The sequence below is a fragment of the Rhinoderma darwinii genome, chromosome 1 (genome assembly GCF_050947455.1).
Source record: "Rhinoderma darwinii isolate aRhiDar2 chromosome 1, aRhiDar2.hap1, whole genome shotgun sequence".
NCBI classification, from domain to species: domain Eukaryota; kingdom Metazoa; phylum Chordata; class Amphibia; order Anura; family Rhinodermatidae; genus Rhinoderma; species Rhinoderma darwinii.
The window spans coordinates 292,275,976-292,299,852 of NC_134687.1; the positions used below are offsets into that span (position 1 = coordinate 292,275,976).

Consider the following 23,877-nt stretch of genomic DNA (forward strand, 5'->3'; position numbering starts at 1 on the left):
CTATGCTGTAAATCACAGAGAAGTGCAGAGAAGTGGTCAGGATGCTGAATACACATCCCGTCCTGGCTGGAGGTAATGTATATTCATTGTCAGGACACTGCAGTAGTGTTATAGTGTGTTTATGTGGCTGCACATAGCGATATAGCTATATCGCTATGTGCAGAGTAAATGAATGGGGAGAAGTGTATGACGCTGATTGGTCAGCGTCATACACTTCTCTCCACAACGCCCACTTGGCCATATAGTAAACCACGCCCAGTTGTCCATTGAGAAACTTGTTAGCATAAAGCTAAAATAGGTCATAACTCCGTCAAAAATGATAGTTTTTTCTAAATAAAAAACACTGCTGTAATCTACATTACAGCACTGATCATATAAAGTACAATATAGACCACTTATAATGTGGTGACAGAGCCTCTTTAAGTTCATTTTAATTTTTTTACATTGCTTTCGTTGGAATTTCTTTTTAACTTTCAATATATATATATATATATATATATATATATATAAATAAAAAACTTTAACTATATTCACTTTTCTTGTTAGTCCCCCTAGGGGACTTGAACCAGCTTGGACTGTAAGCAAGAATACAGCTATACTAATGTGTTGATTCTATCGACATACAACAGGTTGTATGTAACTCACTGATTGGATACAATATTTAAAGGGGTTTTGCGGAACCAATTAACTAATTTCTATTTCACTGCACATATAAAATTAATGTAATTTGTAATCTACTTACGTTTTGAATTTATCTACTAACAACCGATTCCAGCGCTGTTTACGTGATGCGTTTCTAGTAGCAAAATCCTTACTTCTGGCGCTAGCCCGTTCATGATCTTTGAGTTCCGTTTTCCGGCTGGCTCAATGTACGGGTACATCTGGACAGTGACTATATATATATATATATATATATATAGAACCGGAGTCCCAGATCAGAGCGCTAGTGTGGGCTCTGCTCCAGGACTCTGGGGAAGCCTCTGACATCACTATATATATATATATATATATATATATATATATATATAGTGATGTCAGAGGCTTCCCCAGAGTCCTGGAGCACCTGACATCACTATATATATATATATATATATATATATATATATATATATATATATATAGTGATGTCAGAGGCTTCCCCAGAGTCCTGGAGCAGAGCCCACACTAGCGCTCTGATCTGGGACTCCGGTTCTGGGGAAATATAAATCTTTGGAGGCAAATTAAGTTTTTTTTTTGACCATTATGTAAGAGAGTGTGGTTTGGTACAGCACTAATGATTTGCACAGTTATCTCTCACTGATCTAATTCGAGCAGTAAAATGGCAACGGAGATTAGAAAATGTTTATAGATGGGTGTAGTAGGCGTGATGAGACCCTGCTGCCGGCACATTGCATGCTGGGACACAAGCGGTGCATGCCGGGAACTGTATGACCGGAAAAGTGAGACAACGAACACACAGAGGTAAACAAACCTCTCAATGTAAACAAAGGAGCATGCAATGGGAAAAAACTTTTGTGGGGGGGGGGGGGGGAAATGGGAAAAAACAGCGATTTCTCCTTTGTTTTTTGGGTTTTGCGGTAAAAACTAGATACTAACTTTATTCTGCAGGTCGCATGCACCATATCCTGCAACACTAATGTATACTAATACTTATATTTTGATTATGACAGGCTCCTACTAAGCCGATGCAACGTCAAAGGGGGCTGTCCCCGTTTATAACGGCTTAGATGCTGCGATCGCTACTGACCGTAGCATCTAAGGGTTAAACGAGCAGGATCCCGCTCGTTACACTGAAGTGTCAGCTGTATCATTGTCCTATGGTGCGGGTTCAGCCCGTGAGCCCGCTTCCCTCTGCGACCTCCGTTTATATACAGCGGATGTTGGGAAGGGGTTACAATCTGCATTTTGTGTTTCCTCGTGTTGTTTTTACCTTACATTAAAATCAGTTGAATGATCTGAAACTTTTACATTTGACAAATTAGCATCAAATGCCAGTCAGTACTTTATACGTACAGGCACCGTCATGTAATTTTGTGTCAAATTCCAATTTTTCCTAAAAAGTGCATAAATATTTATAATTGTGGCTAAAAGTCTGTCCCAAGCCAAAAAATGAGATGCACTACACATATTAAAAATAAAAAAGTTCAATATGTACAGAGTTCATACATAGAACTTATGCCTATGCACATATCTTCATAAAATCACTACAATTGACCAAAAATCTGGTTTAAAGCTGGAAATTAAAAAAAAAGTAACAATCAATAAAATGTAGGGATTACACACCTTAAAGAGGCTCTGTCACCAGATTTTGCAATCCCTATCTGCTATTGCAGCAGATAGGCGCTGCAATGTAGATTACAGTAACATTTTTATTTTTAAAAAACGAGCATTTTTGGCCACGTTATGACCATTTTTGTATTTATGCAAATGAGGCTTGCAAAAGTCCAAGTGGGCGTGTTTAAAGTAAAAGTCCAAGTGGGCGTGTATTATGTGCGTACATCGGGCCGTTTTTACTACTTTTACTAGCTGGGCGCTCTGACGAGAAGTATCATCCACTTCTCTTCAGAACGCCCAGCATCTGACAGTGCAGATCTGTGACGTCACTCACAGGTCCTGCATCGTGACGGCCACATCGGCACCCGAGGCTACAGTTGATTCTGCAGCAGCATCGGCGTTTGCAGGTAAGTCGATGTAGCTACTTACCTGCAAACGCTGATGCTGCTGCAGAATCAACTGTAGCCTCTGGTGCCGATGTGGCCGACACGATGCAGGACCTGTGAGTGACGTCACAGATCTGCACTGCCAGAAGCTGGGCGTTGTGAAGAGAAGTGGATGATACTTCTCGTCAGAACGCCCAGCTAGTAAAAGTAGTAAAAACGCCCCGATGTACGCACATAATACACGCCCACTTGGACTTTTACTTTAAACACGCCCACTTGGACTTTTGCAAGCCTCATTTGCATAAATACAAAAATGGTCATAACTTGGCCAAAAATGCTCGTTTTTTAAAATAAAAATGTTACTGTAATCTCCATTGCAGCGCCGATCTGCTGCAATAGCAGATAGGGGTTGCAAAATCTGGTGACAGAGCCTCTTTAAGTCCATTGTACCCCCAAACCCAATATATTTCCTGGAAGCAGACAACCTGATGATTGCAGTTGCCTTAACGTGGTGTTGGCAGCCATATCCACCTTCATGTAAGTTTGTGACAAACAGTTATTATTTTTTAACCCATTCCCGATGTAAGACGTATACTTACGTCATAGCCGGGTAGGGGAAGTTTGGAGCCGGCTCGCAGGCTGCTCCATACAACGCGTATGATACAGGTACGATACGGGTATGATACAGCCGACACTTCACTGTATCGGGCGCAATCCTGCTTATTTAACCCTTTAGATGCCGTGCTCAATAGCGACTGTGGCGTTAGAAATAGGGGGGTGACCCCGTCTTACAGACCATCAACCCGCCCGTGATACGATTGCGCGGTGCCTAAGGTTGGCTTGGCAGCCTAATGAAGGCTCCTAGGTCTCCCATTTTGTGCTCCTATTAAGCCTTGCCTCAGACAGGGCCTAATAGCAGACTGTCAGAAAGATATACTGCAATACATTATTATTGCAGTATACAGTGCTAGCGATCCAACAATCGCTGGTTCAAGTGCCCTAAGGGAACTAATAAAAAATAAATAAAAATCAGTTAAATAAAGGTTTTTTTTTATATACAAAAAAATATGTGAAAGTTCGAAAACCCCCCTTTACCCCCAAAAGCATTGTAAAAAAATAAAATAAACATACGCTGTATGCACAATTATTAGGCAAGTTGTATTTTTGAGGATTCATTTTATTACTGAACAACTACAGTGCTGTCGGTTAATCCAAAATGTTAATAAACCTCAATCTATAATATATAAGTAAACGTGAGCTCTTGGCTTTCTTAGGAGAACATCTATGTGTGCATAATTATTGGACAACTATTAGTGTGCGGAATTATTTTGTAACTAAATGAAAATTTTCCCAGCTCGGGCTTTGTTCACACTGCGCTAGGGCTCCGTTCCGTCTGAGCTTTCCGTCCGAACGGAGCCCAGACACAAACGGAAACCATAGGTATCCGTTTCCATCACCATTGATTTCAACGAAACCATTGGCACCGGATCCGTCACCATTGAAATCAAAGGTGATGGAAACGGAAACCTTTGGATTCCGTTTGTGTCAGTCAGGGTCCCGTTCTGACGGAAAGCTCAGAAGGAATGTCGCAATGGGACCCTGGCACAGATGTGAACGAAGCCTCACTTGTTCATGTTAACCCCTTCGTGCACCTGGGGGTGCAGTTAAGTCCACGCTTTAACAGTTAACCGCCGCGCGGCAGTACACCGCAGTAAAGGTTAACTGTCCAGGGTGTCTGCCCTGCTCTCCGTGTTGCCGATCAGCGGCCCATCGCCGCTGATTTCGGCAATTAACCCCTTAGATGCGGAGGTCGATTGCGATCGCCGCATTTAAAAGGTTTAGAGCAGATCTGCAGCCCCCACATGCATTTGCTGGAGCTGCCAATGATTGTCCGCGCAACCGGAGGGCAGACAATGGCCTCCGGGCTGCCATGTACCGAAGCCTATGAGGACCAGCCAGAGGCTGGTCCTCATAGGCTTCCTGTGAAAGTGACTGTCACAATGACAGTTAGAATACATTACACTACGTAGGTAGTGTAATGTATTCTAGCAGCGATCAGCGCTGCAAGTCTAAAAGTCCCCTAGTGGAACAAGTAAAAAAAAGTTTAAAAAACATAATACATTTTTTTTCAAAAAGTATAAAAATAAAAGTTAGAAGTTACATAAACAAGAACTGCTTTTTTTCCTATAAGTCTTTTATTATTGGAAAAAAATGAACACATTAAAAAAAGTACACATATTTGGTATCACCGCGTTCGTAACGACCCAAACGATAAAACTATAATATTATTTTTCCCGCATGGTGAACACCGCCAAAAAAATAAGTTAAAAAATCAATGCCAGAATCACTATTTTTTGGTCACCACCCCTCCCAAAATATAGAACAAAAAGTGATCAAAAAGTCACATGTACCCCAAAATATTAGCAATAAAAATTCCAACATGTCCTGCAAAAAACAAGCCCTTACAACGCTGTAAAACATAGAGAAAACTATATACATATGGTATCGCCGTAATCGTACCGACCCGCAGAATAAATTAAAATAGTCATTTATAGCCCAGGGTGAACGCCATAAAAAAAAAAAAAGAATAAAAACCATTGTCTGAATTGATGGTTTTGGTCACCTTGCTTGCCAAAAAATGTAATAAAAAAAAAAAAAAATCGCATGTACCCCAACTTGGTACCAATGAAAACTACAGATTGTAACGCAACAAATAAGCCCTCACACGGCTCCGGTGAAGAAAAAATAAAGAAGTTCTGGCTCTCAGAATATGGCGATGCAAAAGCGTATAAGATTGGGCACCATTTATCAGTGCGACAATGGCCACATATCTGCGTATTATTTATTTACCCCATTATTATACCCTCTTATTATGCCCTGATGTACTCCGCACAGATTACATATGCCCCCACATTAGGGGGCCCTGTTCTAGAGATAGGTGCGGGTCCCAGAGGTGGGACCCGCATCTATCTGACATTTATGACATATCCTGTGGATATGTCATAAATGTCTCTCATGGGAAAACCCCTTTAAAGGAACAGTGTCATCACAAATTATTTTTTTATATGTTAAAGATGTTAGTGCTTTATTAAAAACGTTTATATACATTTGTGTGTTTGTGTTTTACTTTTTCTTATTTTTACACTTTTTCTTCCCTATGGGGGCTGCCATTTTTTGTTCCATTTCTGTGTGTGTCGATTAACGACACATAGACATGGAATACGGCAGCCACAGTCCCATAGGGACTGCGAACGGCTCCCGTCCCATTGACTGCAGTGTACGGCGTCTGTGTGGGAACTGCGCATGCGCCGCTCCCACACAGTCCTATTCGAAATTGGCGCCGTCCGGCGCCATTTTCCTGTGGACCGGAAGTCGCGGCCGGACAGTAATATTACTACTTCCGGTCGCGGCTTCCGGATTTGTGCACTTGCACCAGCAAACGGAGCGGACGGGCCGGAGGGAGCCGCGGCGGCAGGAGCAGGTAAGAGATTTCAATGTATGTTCGTGTTTGTGTGTGTTTACTACTGTATGTAAACCTACTACACTGTGGGTTAGCTCAAAAAATGGCGACACACAGTGTAGGAGGTTACACCGTTCAAACCCCTCGTTTATCCCGGCACAAGCCAGGATAAAGGAGGGGGGGATGCTGAGAGCTCACTAGAGCGAGGGCTTTTAACCCAATGTTGCAATGCTGCAATTTTGGGAACAGCTCCATCTAGTGACCAAAAATGGGTAGTATTATAAATTAGAAATAATTTATAATATTTCCTGACTCGTGCAAAAAAAAATAAAAAAATTTGAACAATGTTTAATCACCCACACACTAAATGTTTAATTTTTTTTAAAAAAACATGCTTTTCTGGCAACACATTCCCTTTAAGGCCTTTACTGGCAGGCCATGCAGTGGAGTACTGCGATGCATGCGATCGAGCATTGTCCTGCATAAAAATCATGGTTTTCTTAAAAGATGCTTGATGAAAGGGTCTTCTAAAAATTGGCAGTAGGTTTGGGAAAAGGTCCAACTAGCTCATCTTTAATAATACCAGCCCATAACAGTACCCCACCTCCACTTTGCTGGTGTCTGAGTCGAAGTGGAGCTCTGTGCCCGTTACTGATCCAACCACGGACCCATCCATCTAGTCCGTCAAGAGTCGCTTTCATCAGTCCATAAAACCTTTTTTAAAATCTGTCTTCAGATATTTCTTGGCCCAGTCTTGACATTTCAACTTATGTGTCTTGTTCAGCGGAGATCCGGTTTCAGGCTTCCTTACCTTGGCCATGTCTCTAAGCACTGAACACCTTGTACATCTGGGCGCTATAGGGTCTTGATCTCCTTAGGCCACACCCTCCCTCATTACACAAATACGCATCACCTGATATGCTTCATCCAATAAGCAGTCAAGTTTATACAGCTTGGAGATGGAAAATATGCATAAAAACGATGATTTGGTCAAAATACTCATTTGCCTAATTAGGGTATGTTCACACACACAAGTAAAAACGGCTGAAAATCACTGACCTATTTCCAGAGAAAATAGCCTCTGAATTTCAGCCGTTTTTGAAGATGAAAATGTTTTTTAGCCGTTTTTTCTAGATGTTTTTGGAGCTGTTTTTCTATTGACACTCATTTTCCGCGCCGTTTCTTAAAACAGCGGCGTAAAAAAACGCCTTGTCTGAACATAATGCCGTTTTTCCCATTGATTTTAATGGGCAGATGTTTGTAGGCCTTCAGCTACTGTTTTTTCAGGCGTATTTTTAGGTGTTTACGCCCCGAAATACACCTGAAAACTCTGCGTACGAACATACCCTAATTGTGCACACAGAGTAATTGATATTTGCGCGTCCGTATAAGGCTGAACTATTACAATATATCATTATTTAACACGCAAGGCGAACGCCATAAAACAAACAAGTAAAACGCCAGAATCGCTGTTTTTTGGTCACCTCATCTCCCACAAAAATTTTTAGAAAAAGTGTTCGAAACTTGCATGTACTCCAAAATGGTACCATTAAAAACTATAGTTCGTCTTGGAAAAAATATGCCCTCACACAGCTCAATCAACGAAAAAATAAAAAAGTTATGGCTCACAAAATAAATTACATTTTTTTACAGTTAGTTTTTTGCTTTTATACAAAAAAACTATATATATTTGGTGTCGACGTAATCGTATTGACCGACAGAATGAAGTTAACATGTCATTTTAATTGCACGGTGAACGCCGTAAAAACAAAGTGCAAAAAACACAAGCACAAGCGCGACCGGCGCTCCATTAATTTCTATGGTGCTGCCGCACACACAAGTCGGACACAGACCTCGTAAGTCACATGCTAATAATGCGTTAGCAAAATAGACGGATAGTCCAATCATTAATTATATTTTCAGTTCTAGTGATAATCGGTATCGATTTATTGGGACGAGTTGTATTTTTCAATGGCTCCATTCTGTGATACATATAATGTAATTTTATTTTCACTTTATAGTACAGTTCGTTACAGATGTGCCAATTTTCATTTTTCCCATAATAAAGCATTTTGTAAGGGAAAAAAAATCTTGCATTGTATTATTATGATCTGTCAGTGTTACACTTAGGCCGGATTCACACGAGCGTGTTCAGTCCGTGATATATGGTCCGTAGGTCGGCCGCATTTTCCGGACCGAACACAGTGCAGGGAGCCGGGCTCTTATCGTCATCGTTATCTGTGACGCTAGGAGTCCCTGCCTCCCCGCGGAACTACTGTCCCGTACTGAAAACGACTCCTAGCATCACAGATAACGATGACGATAAGAGCCCGGCTCCCTGCACTGTGTTCGGTCCGGGAAATGCGGCCGACCTGCGGACCGTATATCACGGACTGAACACGCTCGTGTGAATCCGGACTTATAAGCAGCCTATTTAGCCCCACCTACCATGGGGGTACCTTTGAGCTTACAAAGGGAGCCAGTGGTCGCTATTGACTATGGCATCCATTGTGTCAAACAGTTGGCATCAGAGTAATCAGCGATCACAAAGTGCAGGGTGCCAATTGTATAATACATCCGGCACCTGCATATAATCATGTGTTCGCAGCTCCTGTGCCAACACCATCACTGCGCTGTAATAGTACCTGCTCACTGCAATGCACTTTCACGGCGCAGGGCAGGAAGGGGTTAAGGTAGGGATGGGTAATTAATACAAAAAAACCCTGAAAGATAACGTCATCATGCGCATTTTTTTTTTTCGGTTAGTTTTTTCCCCGGTTTCAACTGTATCTGCGTCCTCAGAACATAGATAAAGTTGAATCCAATGGTAGAGCAGGGAGCCGTCAGCTCTCTGCTTTTCCATTCAATATGTAACGTCGGCCGTTTACGGCTCGACAGACAGGAGCGATGACGACACTGGCTTGCGCCTGTCTGTCCTGATCCGTGAGCGACTAGGTACAGGCAGGTGCGAGGCAGGGACGTCATCGCGCCTGTCTGCGCCGAGCCACACAGAGCGGAGGAGCAGAGGGATCTCCTCCACTCATCATTAGAACGGGGTTAGGTATGTATTTTATTTGCCACTATTGGTGTTGTGTGGGGGCAGCTATGGGGCATTATATTGTGTATGGGCAGCTATGGGGGCATTATACTGCATTGGGGAAGTAATGGGGGCATTATACTGTGTGGCGGGCAGATGTGGGGCATTATACTGTATAGGGGCAGCTATGGGGGCATTATACTGTGTGGAGGGCAGCTGTGGGGTATTAGAATGTGTGGGGGCAACTATTGGGGAATTATACTGTGTGGGAGCAACTATAGGGGAATTATGCTATTAGGCGGCAGCTATGGTGGCATTACACTGCGTGTGAGCAGCTATTGGAGCATTAAACTATGTGAAGGGCAGCAGTGCGGCATTATACTGTGTGGAGGGCAGCTGTGGGGCATTATACTGTGTGGAGGGCAGCTGTGGGGCATTATACTGTGTGGAGGGAAGCTGTGGGGCATGATACTGTCTGGAGGGCAGCTGTGGGGCATTATACTGTGTGGAGGGCAGCTGTGGGGCATTATACTGTGTGAAGGGCAGCTATAGGGGCATTATACTGTGTGGAGGGCAGCTGTGGGGCATTATACTGTGTGGAGGGCAGCTGTGGGGCATTATACTGTGTGGAGGGCAGCTATAGGGGCATTATACTGTGTGGAGGGCAGCTGTGGGGCATTATACTGTGTGGAGGGCAGCTGTGGGGCATTATACTGTGTGGAGGGAAGCTGTGGGGCATTATACTGTGTGGAGGGCAGCTGTGGGGCATTATACTGTGTGGAGGGCAGCTGTGGGGCATTATACTGTGTGGAGGGCAGCAGTGCGGCATTATACTGTGTGGAGGGCAGCTGTGGGGCATTATACTGTGTGGAGGGAAGCTGTGGGGCATGATACTGTCTGGAGGGCAGCTGTGGGGCATGATACTGTCTGGAGGGCAGCTGTGGGGCATTATACTGTGTGGAGGGCAGCTGTGGGGCATTATACTGTGTGAAGGGCAGCTATAGGGGCATTATACTGTGTGGAGGGCAGCTGTGGGGCATTATACTGTGTGGAGGGCAGCTGTGGGGCATTATACTGTGTGGAGGGCAGCTATAGGGGCATTATACTGTGTGGAGGGCAGCTGTGGGGCATTATACTGTGTGGAGGGCAGCTGTGGGGCATTATACTGTGTGGAGGGAAGCTGTGGGGCATTATACTGTGTGGAGGGCAGCTGTGGGGCATTATACTGTGTGAAGGGCAGCTGTGGGGCATTATACTGTGTGGAGGGCAGCTGTGGGGCATGATACTGTCTGGAGGGCAGCTGTGGGGCATTATACTGTGTGGAGGGCAGCTGTGGGGCATTATACTGTGTGAAGGGCAGCTATAGGGGCATTATACTGTGTGGAGGGCAGCTGTGGGGCATTATACTGTGTGGAGGGCAGCTGTGGGGCATTATACTGTGTGGAGGGCAGCTGTGGGGCATTATACTGTGTGGAGGGCAGCTGTGGGGCATTATACTGTGTGGAGGGCAGCTGTGGGGCATTATACTGTGTGAAGGGCAGCTGTGGGGCATTATACTGTGTGGAGGGCAGCTGTGGGGCATTATACTGGTTTGGGGAAGCTATTGGGCCATTATACTTTGTGGGGGCAGTGTGAGGGGATATATTATATACAGTAGTATATAGCAGGCTCAGGGAATATATATTTAATGGCGTGGCATGCAAATAGGGGGTGTAATTTAGGTCATAATGGTCCAGTCCTAGGTTAAAGGGGTTTTCCCATTGTGGACATTTAAGGCTAGAGTTACACTGAGACTTTTTATGACTACAAAAAATTTCTCTGAAGTCGTGGTCCATAGGAACGCAGAGTCCCTTGAAAAATTTCTTCAGACAAGCGACTCACTAGCAATTTCTTGCTTAGGGCCTGTTTACATCGGCGTTCGGTTTCCCTTGATGGGTTCCGTCTGAGCTTTCCGTTGGAGGAACCCATCAACAGAAACCATAGATTCCGTTTGCATTAACATTGATTTCAATGGTAATGCTTCCGTTGTCAATGGTTTCCATTTGTTTCCGTTCCGTAACGGTTGTTTTTACAGCGAAATCAATAGCGTATTCGACTGCGCTTTTGATTCTATAAAAAAAACCTGAACCGTTATGGAGACAAATGGAAATTATTAGTAACGGAAGCATTACCATTGAAATCAATGGTAATGCAAACGGAAGCTATGATTTTCGTTTGCCTTTCCGATATGGCGTAATTGGCGGATTATGCCATACACGCCTAGTTTCAGCCGACAATGGGTGAAAAAATATATCCCAGAACACTTTTGTCAGACAGTAGTCTGCCGTCAGCCATTGTGAACATTCGTTTCCGTATAATTTTTAAACGGATAGTTGGACGAAATAGTCAAAATCTCCTGTTTTGGTCTATTTTTATCTTATGTGTATGGACAGTCTAATACAATCCCTGCTCCTGTACTTCTGAATGCCCAGGTATAATTGCTGTTCACAACTGTAGCCACAGGGAGTCCACGTAGATGTAGGTTGTCGCCCAGCTTTCCCGACAATAGATATCCTGTAAATATTTTTGTCGTTTCCAGTGGAGCTCACGTTCATAATTGAAGCGGCTTGAGCTGGGTTTCCGGCGCTCTGTGCTCGTCACTGAGCGCGTTCCATTCCTGAGCTGCTGCTGCTGCCATGGAGATAGGTCGTAAGGTGAGGACTAGTTTTGCGACGCTTCCGGCTGTACTGAACGAGTGGCGGTGTCCTGTAGTGAGTGGTCGGGCGCGGTACAGGCCGCAGTCCTCACCATGGAGGTCCCGCTTCCCCCTGAAGGTGAGAGGCAGATTTCTATCTGAGATGTGAGGTGTTTTATTACCGTGTATGAGGCGGAATAGAGAATACACGCTGGTCTTTCACAGTATAGTGTCTAACGCAGGAGTTAACCCCTTAGCATCTCCTTTACCCTGTCAGGCCGAATGTCCCACAGCTTTCCTAGGGATTTTCTTACAATATTAAGTAGCGATTTATCACTTAGACATGTAAAAACATACTGATAAAATTTAGTCAAATCGCTGAGACCCCCACCCATTCCTAAAATGAAAGGGTAAAACCATTCCTGACCAAATGCTGTACAGAGAGCTTTAAGGCTAAGTTCACATCTGCGTTTGACAGACAAAACGGAAATCATAGGTTTCCGTTTCCATCACCATTGATTTCAATGGTGAGGGATCCGGTGCCAATGGTTTCCGTTTGTCTCCGTTGTGCAAGTATTCCGTCGTGTTAATGGAATGAATAGCGTAGTCGACTACGGTATTGATTCCGTCAAAATGACGGAACCCTTGCACAACGGAGACAAACGCACCGGATCCGTCACCTTTGAAATCAATGGTGATTGAAACGGCAACCTATGGTTTCCGTTTGTGGTTGTCAGGGCTCCGTTCCGACGGAACGTTGGAACGGAGCCCTAGCGCAGATGTGAACGAAGCCTAATATGTATAGAACGGGAAAGCCTATATCCTTACTGGTCATATACATGGGAGACTCCAGCCAAGCGTGCATGTTTCTTTTAATGGGAAGAGGTGAATAAGCCTCTGCCAGACCCCTCTCCCACAGGAACAAAGGATCGATCGTGTTGATATTCAACCTGTCTGATCCCTCTTCTACCGCCATCGGGGGCCAATCAGGTGGCCCTCATACACACAAAATTGCATTTGCGATCCCAACAAAATTGTCAAGTTCTTTAGTCCTATAACGCTGGGGTGCCAAAGCTTGCCATGCAGTTTAGGGTATGTTCACACACACTAATTACGGACGTAATTCGGGCGTTTTTGCCCCGAATTACGTCCGAAAAATGCGCCTCAATAGCGTTGACAAACATCTGCCCATTGAAAGCAATGGGCTGACGTTTGTCTGTTCACACGAGGCGTTTATTTACGCGCCGCTGTCAAATGACGGCGCGTAAATAGACGCCTGCGTCAAAGAAGTGACCTGTCACTTCTTGGGGCGTAATTGGAGCCGTTATTCATTGACTCCAATGAAAAGCAGCGCCAATTACGTCCGTAATGGACGCGGCGTTCAAGCGCCTGCACATGCCGTTACGGCTGAAATTACGGGGATGTTTCCTCCTGAAAACATCCCCGTAATTTCAGCCGTTACGGACGCTGTCGTGTGAACATACCCGTAGATTGCTGTCGGCTAAATGCTTAGAACAGATTATACAATCTAAGGGTTTATTCAGACGAACGAGTGTGGATTCGGACGTCCGAGTCACATTCATGTGTGACCCGTTTTCACGGTTCCCTCATAGTCTTGAGTCTATTGAGGTATCCGTGAAAAAGGACATGTCCTACTTTAGTCAAATTTTTCACATGGTCCGTTAAAACAACGGCCGTGTGAACCACCCCATTGAATTGCATGGGTTCGTGTGCTGTCCGTTTTTTTTATAACGGACAGCACACTGATGTATAATACGCTCGTCTGAATAAGTGGCCATCTTAGAACCTGTCACATTGAAAATGCATCCTATCTGCGGGCAGCATGTCATAGAACAACAAGAACTGAGCAGACCAGGCCACAGATTATAAGGCCGAGATCGATCAGCGATTTGTAGTTTTAATTAATGGGTTTGTCGTCCACCGCGACAACCTTCAGAATAAGTAATTGAGAAAACGTCTATCTGAAATCCCCAATGTAAGGTTCGCTTATTTCTGGGGTTTTGATGGGCGGTCTCAGGGTCTCTTTAATACATTGTTTCACACTCGCTAATTTACTAGTTCACAAGTTGCTAAGCTTGGCCCAAATATGTTTTGGCCACTACTTTGCAAACAGATGCTATTGTACTTGTCTGATGATTTATATACGCGAGTGAGTAGAATGTGTAAACATATGTATTTTTTTTCCCCTTTTCGGCAGATCAAGAACTACGTAATGTCATTGACAAGCTGGCACAGTTTGTGGCTCGGAATGGGCCTGAATTTGAGAGCATGACTATGGATAAGCAGAAGGACAACCCAAAATTTTCATTCCTGTTTGGGGGAGAGTTCTACAGCTACTACAAATGTAAACTTGCTATGGAACAACAACAGTGTATGTCTAAAAAAAGACAAAAAAAATATGTACATTGTTTTTGTATATTAAATCTAAGGCTCCCTTCAGATTGCGTTTTTCACTACGTTTATCATGTACGTTGGGAAAGGTCCCGACGTACACGATAAACAAAGTGTCCTTTCTGCCTCCTTTTGGGCTGGTATAACTTTTTTTTTAACAAATGGAATAGCGTAGTAAGACTACGCTACTCCAGACCTCGGAGTCTCGCAAAGGAACGTATACCGCGCTAGATAATTTTTTTTCTTTGCATAGGAACCTATGGGTGATGCATACCATTGTATAGCATACGTCACAGGCATACGACTAACGTATGAGTCAGGAAGCTCCAGTGACGTCACTGCCAATATATGGAAAGTTATGTCAGTGGCTTCAAAGCAGCCAGAGTCCCCGCATTGTGATTCAGTGCTTTACCTATCTGGATCCTGAGGCTCTGCCTGCGGGGGACTCAGGCCCTGGGGAAGCTCCTGACGTCACTGCCCATATATGGACCGTGACGTCAGAAGCTTCCGGGGTACAAATTGTCTGCTGCTGGAACCCTGGTAGATCAGCCCACTACTGATCGCCCTCTCCACCTTTCTCACCACTACCACATACAACATGACGATAGGACAAGGGGTATTGATACAGTATATAGCTTTACAGTCATTTTCTCTGCCCTCTCGTACTCTACTTCCCAATGGTCGCTTCCTGCTCTTCTTCCAGTTTGGTCTTTGTCTTGGTGGCAGGGACAGCGTATGGGGCTCTGTACCATCAATACCAGTGGGCTTCTCTCATCCGTATACAGTGTCCCTTCTCCGAATCCATGCACTGCCTGGGGGACTCTGGCCCTGGGGAAGCTGCTGACGTCACTGCCCATATATGGACTGTGAATTCAGGAGCTACCCTGGGGTCAGAATACTTATATTTTGCCAAGGGAGGGGGCTTTATAGACTTGTACCACTGTATGCCTATTCAGTGTGATATGTTGCAGCCTACCGTGGTAGGTATGTGCTGTAAGGGCGTGTCCACACGTAACAGATTTGCCGCAGAAAATTTGCAGCATTTCTGCATCAACTAGCAGATAATCCGCTGCAGAAAATTTGCACCATTTCATGCGGGTTTTTTTACTGCGGAAAATAGTGCTGATGTGGAGGAGATATTTCTTCCTGTGATGTCATTCCACCCTCTAAGACATTCTGCAGCGTTTCCGCAGCAAATTATGCAGTACATTGTAGTTTGCCATGGAATTGTTCCTCATTGATTTGTATGGGGGAAAAAATGCAGGAAATCAGTCCACTTTCCGCAGCAGCAATTGACATGCTGCAGAAATAAAATGACGCACCGCAGGTGAATTTCTGGATGGAATATTTTCCGTCCGCAATTCCGGATGGAAAATATGCAGCAATTCCGTTACATATGGACAAGCCCTGACAATTCGAACCGGTCATGGAAATTAGACCAAATTGAATATATTGAATAAACCACACATGAAATGAATAATATTTAGGGTGTAAACAAAGTAGTAAGCTGTATAGATGTTTGTTTGTTTTTTCACTGTTTTTAAAGAAAAATAAATGTAACACATATAGTTCCATAAATTTGGCACCCCAATTGCTAATACCTCTCTGTAGTGGTTGGAGAATGCTTGTTGAAGGATCTTGGATCACTCCTCCATGCAGACCCTTTAGAGTGTTGTTTGTTCTCTAGAGTGCTTGCCGTTCTTTCACTTTAGAAATAGCCCAAGCTCGTGAACTTCACCAATGTCTTGTTCTAACAACCTATTTTTCTTTATATGTGGTGGGTGGGCTGGAAAACCCTTTTAAATTGTTTCTCTCTTGATACAGTGATCTGTAAGCAAGCTCAGGACATGGAACCCAAGCCACCGATTTCCACAATTCCCCCACCAGCTTTGCCTCTGCCCCCTACTTTAGTACAACCACCACAAGGTGCGCCTGCTATAGAGGATGTTATTCAGCAAAGCCAGTGGAACCTACAACAACAAGAACAGCAACTCCTCACTATGAGACAGGTATCATTGTTATTCTCTAAAGTGCAATTTCTCCTTTAACAACGTTTTCTTGTTTAAATCTTCACCACAAAGTTGAGTATCTTGAAAATACTTTGCTATACAGTCTTTGTTTTTGTTTAGCAATATGTAAAGTTACTCTTCACATTCATATACGTGAATAATATGCATGGCCGCTGCTGTCAAAATGATGGGGTTAGCGCTTGGAAGCAGTCAGCGGTTTAGCTAATCTCCCCTGTAAGTCAAGTGACCTAGCGGTTTAGTTCAAGACATGGTTATAGACGTTTCTTGGGATTTGCCAACATTTTGTAATCGCTGACTGTAAATTCACGTTGGCGCTTGTTGGGCTTTGTGCAGCGCCAATGTAAATTTATGGTGGGTGTTCTCTCACCGATCAGGTTTTCCACAGTGTCGGTAACTTTTGGGTCGGGCTGCTAATAGCTGCCTCTGGTCACATACTGTGACGGGGAACTGAAATCATAATTTCCCTGTCACAAAAAACCTAAACACAGCGTTCCTATTGAGTTCTGCGTTCCCGAATGCAAAAACCGCTGCTTTTGCGTACGGGCGGTTGCTAGGGAACACACTGATATCATTAATGACAGTGATTTCTTGTGACTGAGGTGACTTGGAGTGATCAGAGAAGACCCGATCTGCAACTTCTCTGTATACAGATCAGTGATCTAATGGGCTGCATATAGGGACAGTCGGGAACACATAGATAATGTGCTCCCTGCTAACCTGTGCCTCCATAGTAAAAAAAAGAAAAATTAATACAGTAAAGTGTAAAAAAAAAAAAAGACATTTATTAGAAAAAAATAATAAAAAGTAAAAAACGTCCTCCCCAAAAAAGTGCATCCTTCTCCAAACCCACATTCTGAGTGACACAAACGCATTTTGCACGTGCGTCGGGTATTCTGTCCCAGTCAGGCAGAATGTACGTTACATCAAACATAAAATAATTACCCCTGCGCACCTATTGTGGTCTTTTCTAAACTGGCCCCTTCTGCTTCTACTCCTTTACTAAAAAATGTCTGTACTTGGATGATTATCATCCATGTACAGATGCTAAGGGAGAGCGAGATACATTTATAGCTAAAATAGGGTTCCTGTTCTCCGCACTATAGCGATGACCTACGTTATACAATGTACCCATATTTGACATAGCAGGAGATTTAGGGGATTGTAGGGGAAAATATTTCTCACTAAACAAACTACCTTACAACATGCAAAAGTGAGGAAAAGCTGTATTATTATTTTTTTTTCCTGTTTCTGACCATGTTTTTTTTAAACTAATAAATTTCATGCAAATATTTAATTTCTTTTGATTTATAAATATGTCCTATTTAATAAAAGAAACAAAGTTCTCACCTTTTTAGAATGCAGCATTTCAAAAGGTGAAATTCTTGCTCTGGTTATGGAGGCCCAAAACACCCCAGATCATGAAAGGGTTAATGTCTATGGGGAGTACAGGAAAGACCTAAAGGATGTGATAGATTGGAATGTTACCTGTTTGATATTTGGTTTCCTCAAGCGATAAGTAAGTTGCCTGACGGCCACCAATCTCCACAACACCAAGTTCTTGTTAATGGGGGGAGTCAGCGGAACTGTTCAGTTTAGTTTAAGAAATGAATGGAGAGCAAAGAGAAACCCTAAAACACAAAATACTATAACATCAGTAAAGAAAAGTATTTGAAAATTTATTTTAAGATTTTATGTTCATTTTAATCAATCCAAACTCAAGCTGGAATTTGAGCTCTTAACACATAAATGCACCCCCAGTAAGCTATTCTATAAGTGTATGAATAAATCTGACACAAAATACTTAAAGAGGCTCTGTCACCAGATTTTGCAACCCCTATCTGCTATTGCAGCAGATCGGCGCTGCAATGTAGATTACAGTAACGTTTTTATTTAAAAAAAACGAGCATTTTTGGCCAAGTTATGACCATTTTTGTAGTTATGCAAATGAGGCTTGCAAAAGTCCAAGTGGGTGTGTTTAAAAGTAAAAGTCCAAGTGGGTGTGTATTATGTGCGTACATCGGGGCGTTTTTAATACTTTCACTAGCTGGGCGCTCTGATGAGAAGTAACATCCTCTTCTCTTCAGAACGCCCAGCTTGTGACAGTGCAGATCTGTGACGTCACTCACAGGTCCTGCATCGTGACGGCCACATCGGCACCAGAGGCTACAGTTGATTCTGCAGCAGCATCAGCGTTTGCAGGTAAGTCGATCTTACCTGCAAACGCTGATGCTGCTGCAGAATCAACTGTAGCCTCTGCTGCCGATGTGGCCGTCACGATGCAGGACCTGTGAGTGACGTCACAGATCTGCACTGTCACAAGCTGGGCGTTCTGAAGAGAAGAGGATGTTACTTCTCATCAGAGCGCCCAGCTAGTGAAAGTATTAAAAACGCCCCGATGTACGCACATAATACACACCCACTTGGACTTTTGCAAGCCTCATTTGCATAACTACAAAAATGGTCATAACTTGGCCAAAAATGCTCGTTTTTTTTAAATAAAAACGTTACTGTAATCTACATTGCAGCGCCGATCTGCTGCAATAGCAGATAGGGGTTGCAAAATCTGGTGACAGAGCCTCTTTAAGGCAGGAGTCCGAATAATGCTCAGCAGGTAAAATAGATAACTATGAATACATCATCAGACAATCCTATATTAAATGGTAAAGCTCTACAAAAATGAGGCAGGGAATTCGAAACGTGTCCAATAGGTCATTGTACATAGTAAACCATTGAAATACCTAAAAAAGATAAAGTACCAATAAATACCATCAGAATAATAATTTAAATATACCTATATTATAGAAAAGCGCTACAGCTCGGCGCCTACAAAATGGTAAAGGGATTCTTTAATTAAAGAGCACTAATGTTCCACGTTTATCTTAAACAGAAAAATAGTACATATATATATATATATATATATATATATATATATATATATATAGCTAGCCTTAAAATGAGCTAATCTATATATCATTTCCAAGATGCTGAGACATTTTAGAAAAAGGAGCAATTATTTCCCATATCCCCGTTTTTGCTTTTCTGTAACTTGAGAAACTTCTTTCAATAAAAACCGTTAAAGATGAAGGTTAAAAAAAAAAAAGGTAACCACTCTGTTTCTTTACATGTTCTTAACTTCCATATGTACTTTGTTTGGTTTGAAAAAAATGACCGGTTGCCTTAAAGTATTGCCGCCTTCAATTGGAGAAATAATGAAGATATTGTTAAAAAAAAACAAACGAAGTCATGTGTATGTTCTTATGTTAGGAGCAAATTACAGCCGCAGTGGAACATGCAATTGAACAGCAGATGCAGAAGCTGCGGGAAGAAACACAGTTGGATATGAATGAGTTTGACAACTTACTCCAGCCTATCGTTGACACTTGTACTAAGGATGCCATATCGGTAAGTCAGTCTATGTCATTCTTCTGTACTATAAGAATTGTTAGGTAGCTGTATTTTTCAGTTTTCCTTAAGACTATTGGAGTCCTATTCATTAACATGCGTATAATACTTGATAAGAAAAACAATACCAATCCAATACAAGCTTTCATTTACAACCACCTCTTTTAACCCCTTGGCGACATGTTTACGTCACAGCTGCCAAGAGGAAGTGGGCTTACAGGCTGAGCCCACTCCATACTCCGTGGGTGTTGGTTGTATGTTACAGCCAACACCTCACTGCAGTGGCCAGGATCGAAGATGGCGACTGCGGCATCTAAGCTGTTAGAAAGGTGCGGATGGTTGTCATGGCAGCCAGGGGCTTAATGAAGGCCGACAGGTCTGCCATCTTTCTGCCCTTATTAAGCCAGAGCCGTTAAATAACATAATGCACTGCAATACAGTCCTAAGGAGACTAAAAATAAGTTTAAAAAAACCCACAAAACTATTAAATAACATTTTTAATAATATACAAAAAATAAACATTAAAAAAAAAAAAAAAAACTTTTCCCACCCACTAAAGAAATGTAAAGAATAAAAAAATACATTAATGGTATTGCCGCATCCGTAAAAGTCTGAACTATTAAAAAGTAAAGGTAAAGATACTTAAACCACCGTAGCAAAAACAAATAGTATTTTATTTGTAAAAGCAGTACATCATAAAAAAAAAAAAACTTTCAATTTGGTATCGCTGTAATTGTATTCACCCACAGAATACAGTTAACATGTTGTTTTTACTGCACAGTTAACGCCGGAACATCAACAGACAATGGAGGAATCGCAGTTATTTTCCAATTCCACTGGTTTTGTTTGGGTTTCTTTTTTTTTTCCAGTTTCCCAGTAAATTATATGGTACAATGATATGGAATTCACATCTTGAATATGGAATTCAGTTTTGGGCTTGTTCACCTATAGGTGCGTTCACATATATCCATTGCATCACCACCAGTTTTTTGTCTCTTGAGTGATTACAACTGATGCAAAAACGGCTTCAAAAATGTATCAGTTGCCATCAGGCTTTTTCAAAATTTTTCCTACAAAGCCATCATTTTTTGTCGTTAGTTGTCATCGGTTTTTACCACAGTGGTCCACCAAAAAGGTAGTTTAGGGTTTGAATGTGCCAATTTTATCAGTGGTGCATAGCTTGTGATAGGTTGGATACATGGTAGTAGATTAGGTACATGTTGTGTACCATGTCCATGCTCTCCATGCTCTGGCCTCGGCGCTACACTGAAGTCTGACACACATTGTAATGTCACGTTTGTCATATTCAGTGCAGCACCAAGGCCGCCGGCCAGAGGGAGAGCCGAGAAGGCAGCTGCTGTCCACTGACCTCGCCTCGCATCAGATCTTCGAAGCAGCCTTGTGAGCCTGTAAAAACGCCAAACACTACACCTATCTTCAGGGTAGGACTAGGTGGTTTTGGCAAAAAATAAAATATAGATTTTTTATTTTTTTTCCTCCGATATTTTTTCCGTTTATTTAACAGTAATACCAATAGATTAATAAATTATTTTCTTTATATAAATAACTTTTTAACATATATTGTTATAATAATTGTACGTAACTTCACAACTTTTAACCTCTGCAAATACTTTTTTTTATCAGAAATAATTTTGGAAAAATGTATGACTAATTGATTATAACTTCTGTATTCCCTGGCAGGGAACAGGTTAACAGAATCTAATCAATGATGCACTGCGTGCACTAACATTGTTCTTAGACATTGTAGGCGAGAGCAGTGTAAATTGCAGCAGTAGATAGCGCGGAGCGGGCACTTTGGGGCGAGATTACATTATAGTGTCTGAAGTCTGAGCAGGACCCTGTCAGTACCGGCTCCACCATGTGGTTTTAAATAAATGACATTAAGGCCAGATTCACACGAGCGTGATTGGACTGTGAAAAATGGTCCGTGTGTCAGCCGGATTTTCTTGGCCCGACCACGGTACATCTGAATAGGACTCCTGGCATCCTAGTCATCTAGACTGCAGTCACACGACTGAAAAAAAGATGGCAAATAAAAACTGATTGTCGGTTTTTCATGTCTATTTTGCATCAGTGTCTCCAAATGGACTTCCTTTGTCAGGGTTTTTTTTTTTTTGTCCCAATCCCCTGAAAACACCAGTGCCCACATATAGTGACAGTGCCCCCATCCATCCTTCTTGTAGATAGCGCCACTGTAGCTGTCACTAGGAGCTGAATCCCCGGCCAGAGTTTGCCAACACTTTGACCGGGGATTCAGCTCCTAGCGGGAGCTACAGTGGTGCTGCCTACAAGAAGGATAGGGGGTGCTGCTGTGGTACACAAGGAGGGGGGGTGCTATCTGCAGAGCGGGGTGCTAGGGCAGTGTAGCTATATACTAGGAGTCCCTGCGGGACTGCTGTTCCGTACTGTATCATTTTGTTCAGTACCGAACAGCAGTTCCATGGGGAAGCAGGGACGGAACGGGCGCAGCTTGGCGGGGCAGACCAGGCAGTGACAAGGCGGAGTGGAGCTTCCTCCTGCAGGGCGGTGCCACTAAAGAATCGATTCAACGATTCTGTTAAACAGAATTGTCAGAAGCCTTGAGGGCGAATTAATCGGATTAATTTGATCGCCCAGCTCTACTTCAGGGAGAAGCTAGTTTTTGGTGCTTTTACAGCAACCCAATCCCACCCCGCATCTCCTACCCACCCCACACTGGCATTGCTGTTGTTTCTATTCATACAACAGGGTTCGGGTGTCAGCTGTTAAAAACGTTCAGTTTTGTATCCATTCCGTGTTTGCGTTTTTGACAAATTTTTAAAAACAAGTTAATTTCATGTGTGGATAGAGCCGCGCAGTGCCCCACTGTGGATAGCGCCGCGCAGTGCCCCACTGTGGATAGTGCCACTGGAGATCCCTCTAGCAGCGGAATCCCCTGCCAGAGCATTGCCGAAGCTGTTGCTGGGGATTCCCTCCAGGATGAGCCCCTAATGCCACTGTCCATATATTAACAGTAACGTCAGCGGTTACCTCTAGAAGCGAAATCTCCGGCCAGAGTGTTGCCGACGCTCTGCCGGCAGAGGATTCCGCTCCAGAAGTAGGTCCTGACGTCACTGATCATATGTGGATAGTGACATCAGGGGCAACCTCTGTAGCGGGTTCCCCGGCCACAATGTTGCCGACGCTGTGGCCGGAGATTCCACTCCAGGAGAAGCCCCTGACGTCACTATCCATATATGGGCTGTGGCATCAGGGCTCCTCCTGGAGGGAATCCCCGGCCACAGCGTCGGCAATGCTCTGGCCGGGGATTTCACTGCTGGAGGGAGCTATCTACAGGGGGGGGCATGGATAGCACTAAATTCCGCTCCTGCTCCCTGGCCATGCTCGAGCCGGGGATTCCCATGCCTGGTTCTGCCAGAAGGTGGATGTGGCAGCACCCGGCATTCATCCTGCTACAAAGAATTAAGATGGGATACGGCGCCGAACATCCCTGGGAGCCAGACCCCAAAACGCTGCAGTTAATGTTTTTGGATCAGGCTCCTGCACAGGTCCAGCGCCACAACTTATGTGCCAGAACAGATCCCATAGAAAGCTCTGGGATCCGTTCTAGCATCAGTTTCCCTCTGCAACACGCCGGAAGGGAAACTGAAAGGGACAATGGATACATGTGAACGGCCCCTAAGGCGTCTTTTTTTTTTTTCATGCTGATCTTACTAACCTGTATAAATATATGTGTGGTAGATACAAGGAACTAGGACATAATCTGTTCTTTCCAAGGACTCTACTAAAGACCAGGGGACATTTATTGCACGTGGAAGAAAGACGTTTCAGACATCCATATAGAAAAGGTTTCTTTACAGTTAGGGTATGTTCACATGCTTAGCAAAAAACGTCTGAATATACGGAGCTGTTTTCAAGGGAAAACGGCTCCTGATTTTCAGTCGGTTCTTTTTTTAGCACCTCGTGTTTTTCGCTGCCATTTTTTTGCGCTGTTTTTCTATGGAATCAAAGTATGTTTAACATAAAAACTTGATCTAAGCAATAGATCATTTTTTTGATGACCCGCTCCCTTTAAAGTGGTTAACCTGTTTAGAATTTAAAAAAATAAACACTACAAAACCGATGTGTGAATACAGCCTACGGGTCTGTTCACATCAGTGTTGCCCTTCCGTTGAGCGGTTCAGTCGGAGGGTTAACCCCTC

General features: G+C 43.3%; 1 protein-coding gene across 8 annotated transcripts in view; it reads left to right on the top strand.

Moving 5' to 3' along the window:
* Window positions 1-11,768: 11,768 nt before the first annotated feature.
* Window positions 11,769-23,877, top strand: part of CHERP (calcium homeostasis endoplasmic reticulum protein) — a 38,367-nt gene continuing 26,258 nt past the window's right edge. For 6 of the 8 annotated variants that reach the window (XM_075825331.1, XM_075825332.1, XM_075825334.1 and 3 more), the window contains exons 1-4: window positions 11,857-11,970; window positions 14,050-14,223; window positions 16,068-16,252; window positions 19,538-19,675. In XM_075825331.1, the coding sequence (XP_075681446.1) occupies window positions 11,946-11,970; window positions 14,050-14,223; window positions 16,068-16,252; window positions 19,538-19,675 (522 nt within the window). In that variant the 5' untranslated portion in view covers window positions 11,857-11,945. The other 2 variants (XM_075825336.1, XM_075825333.1) reach the window with 2 other exon arrangements.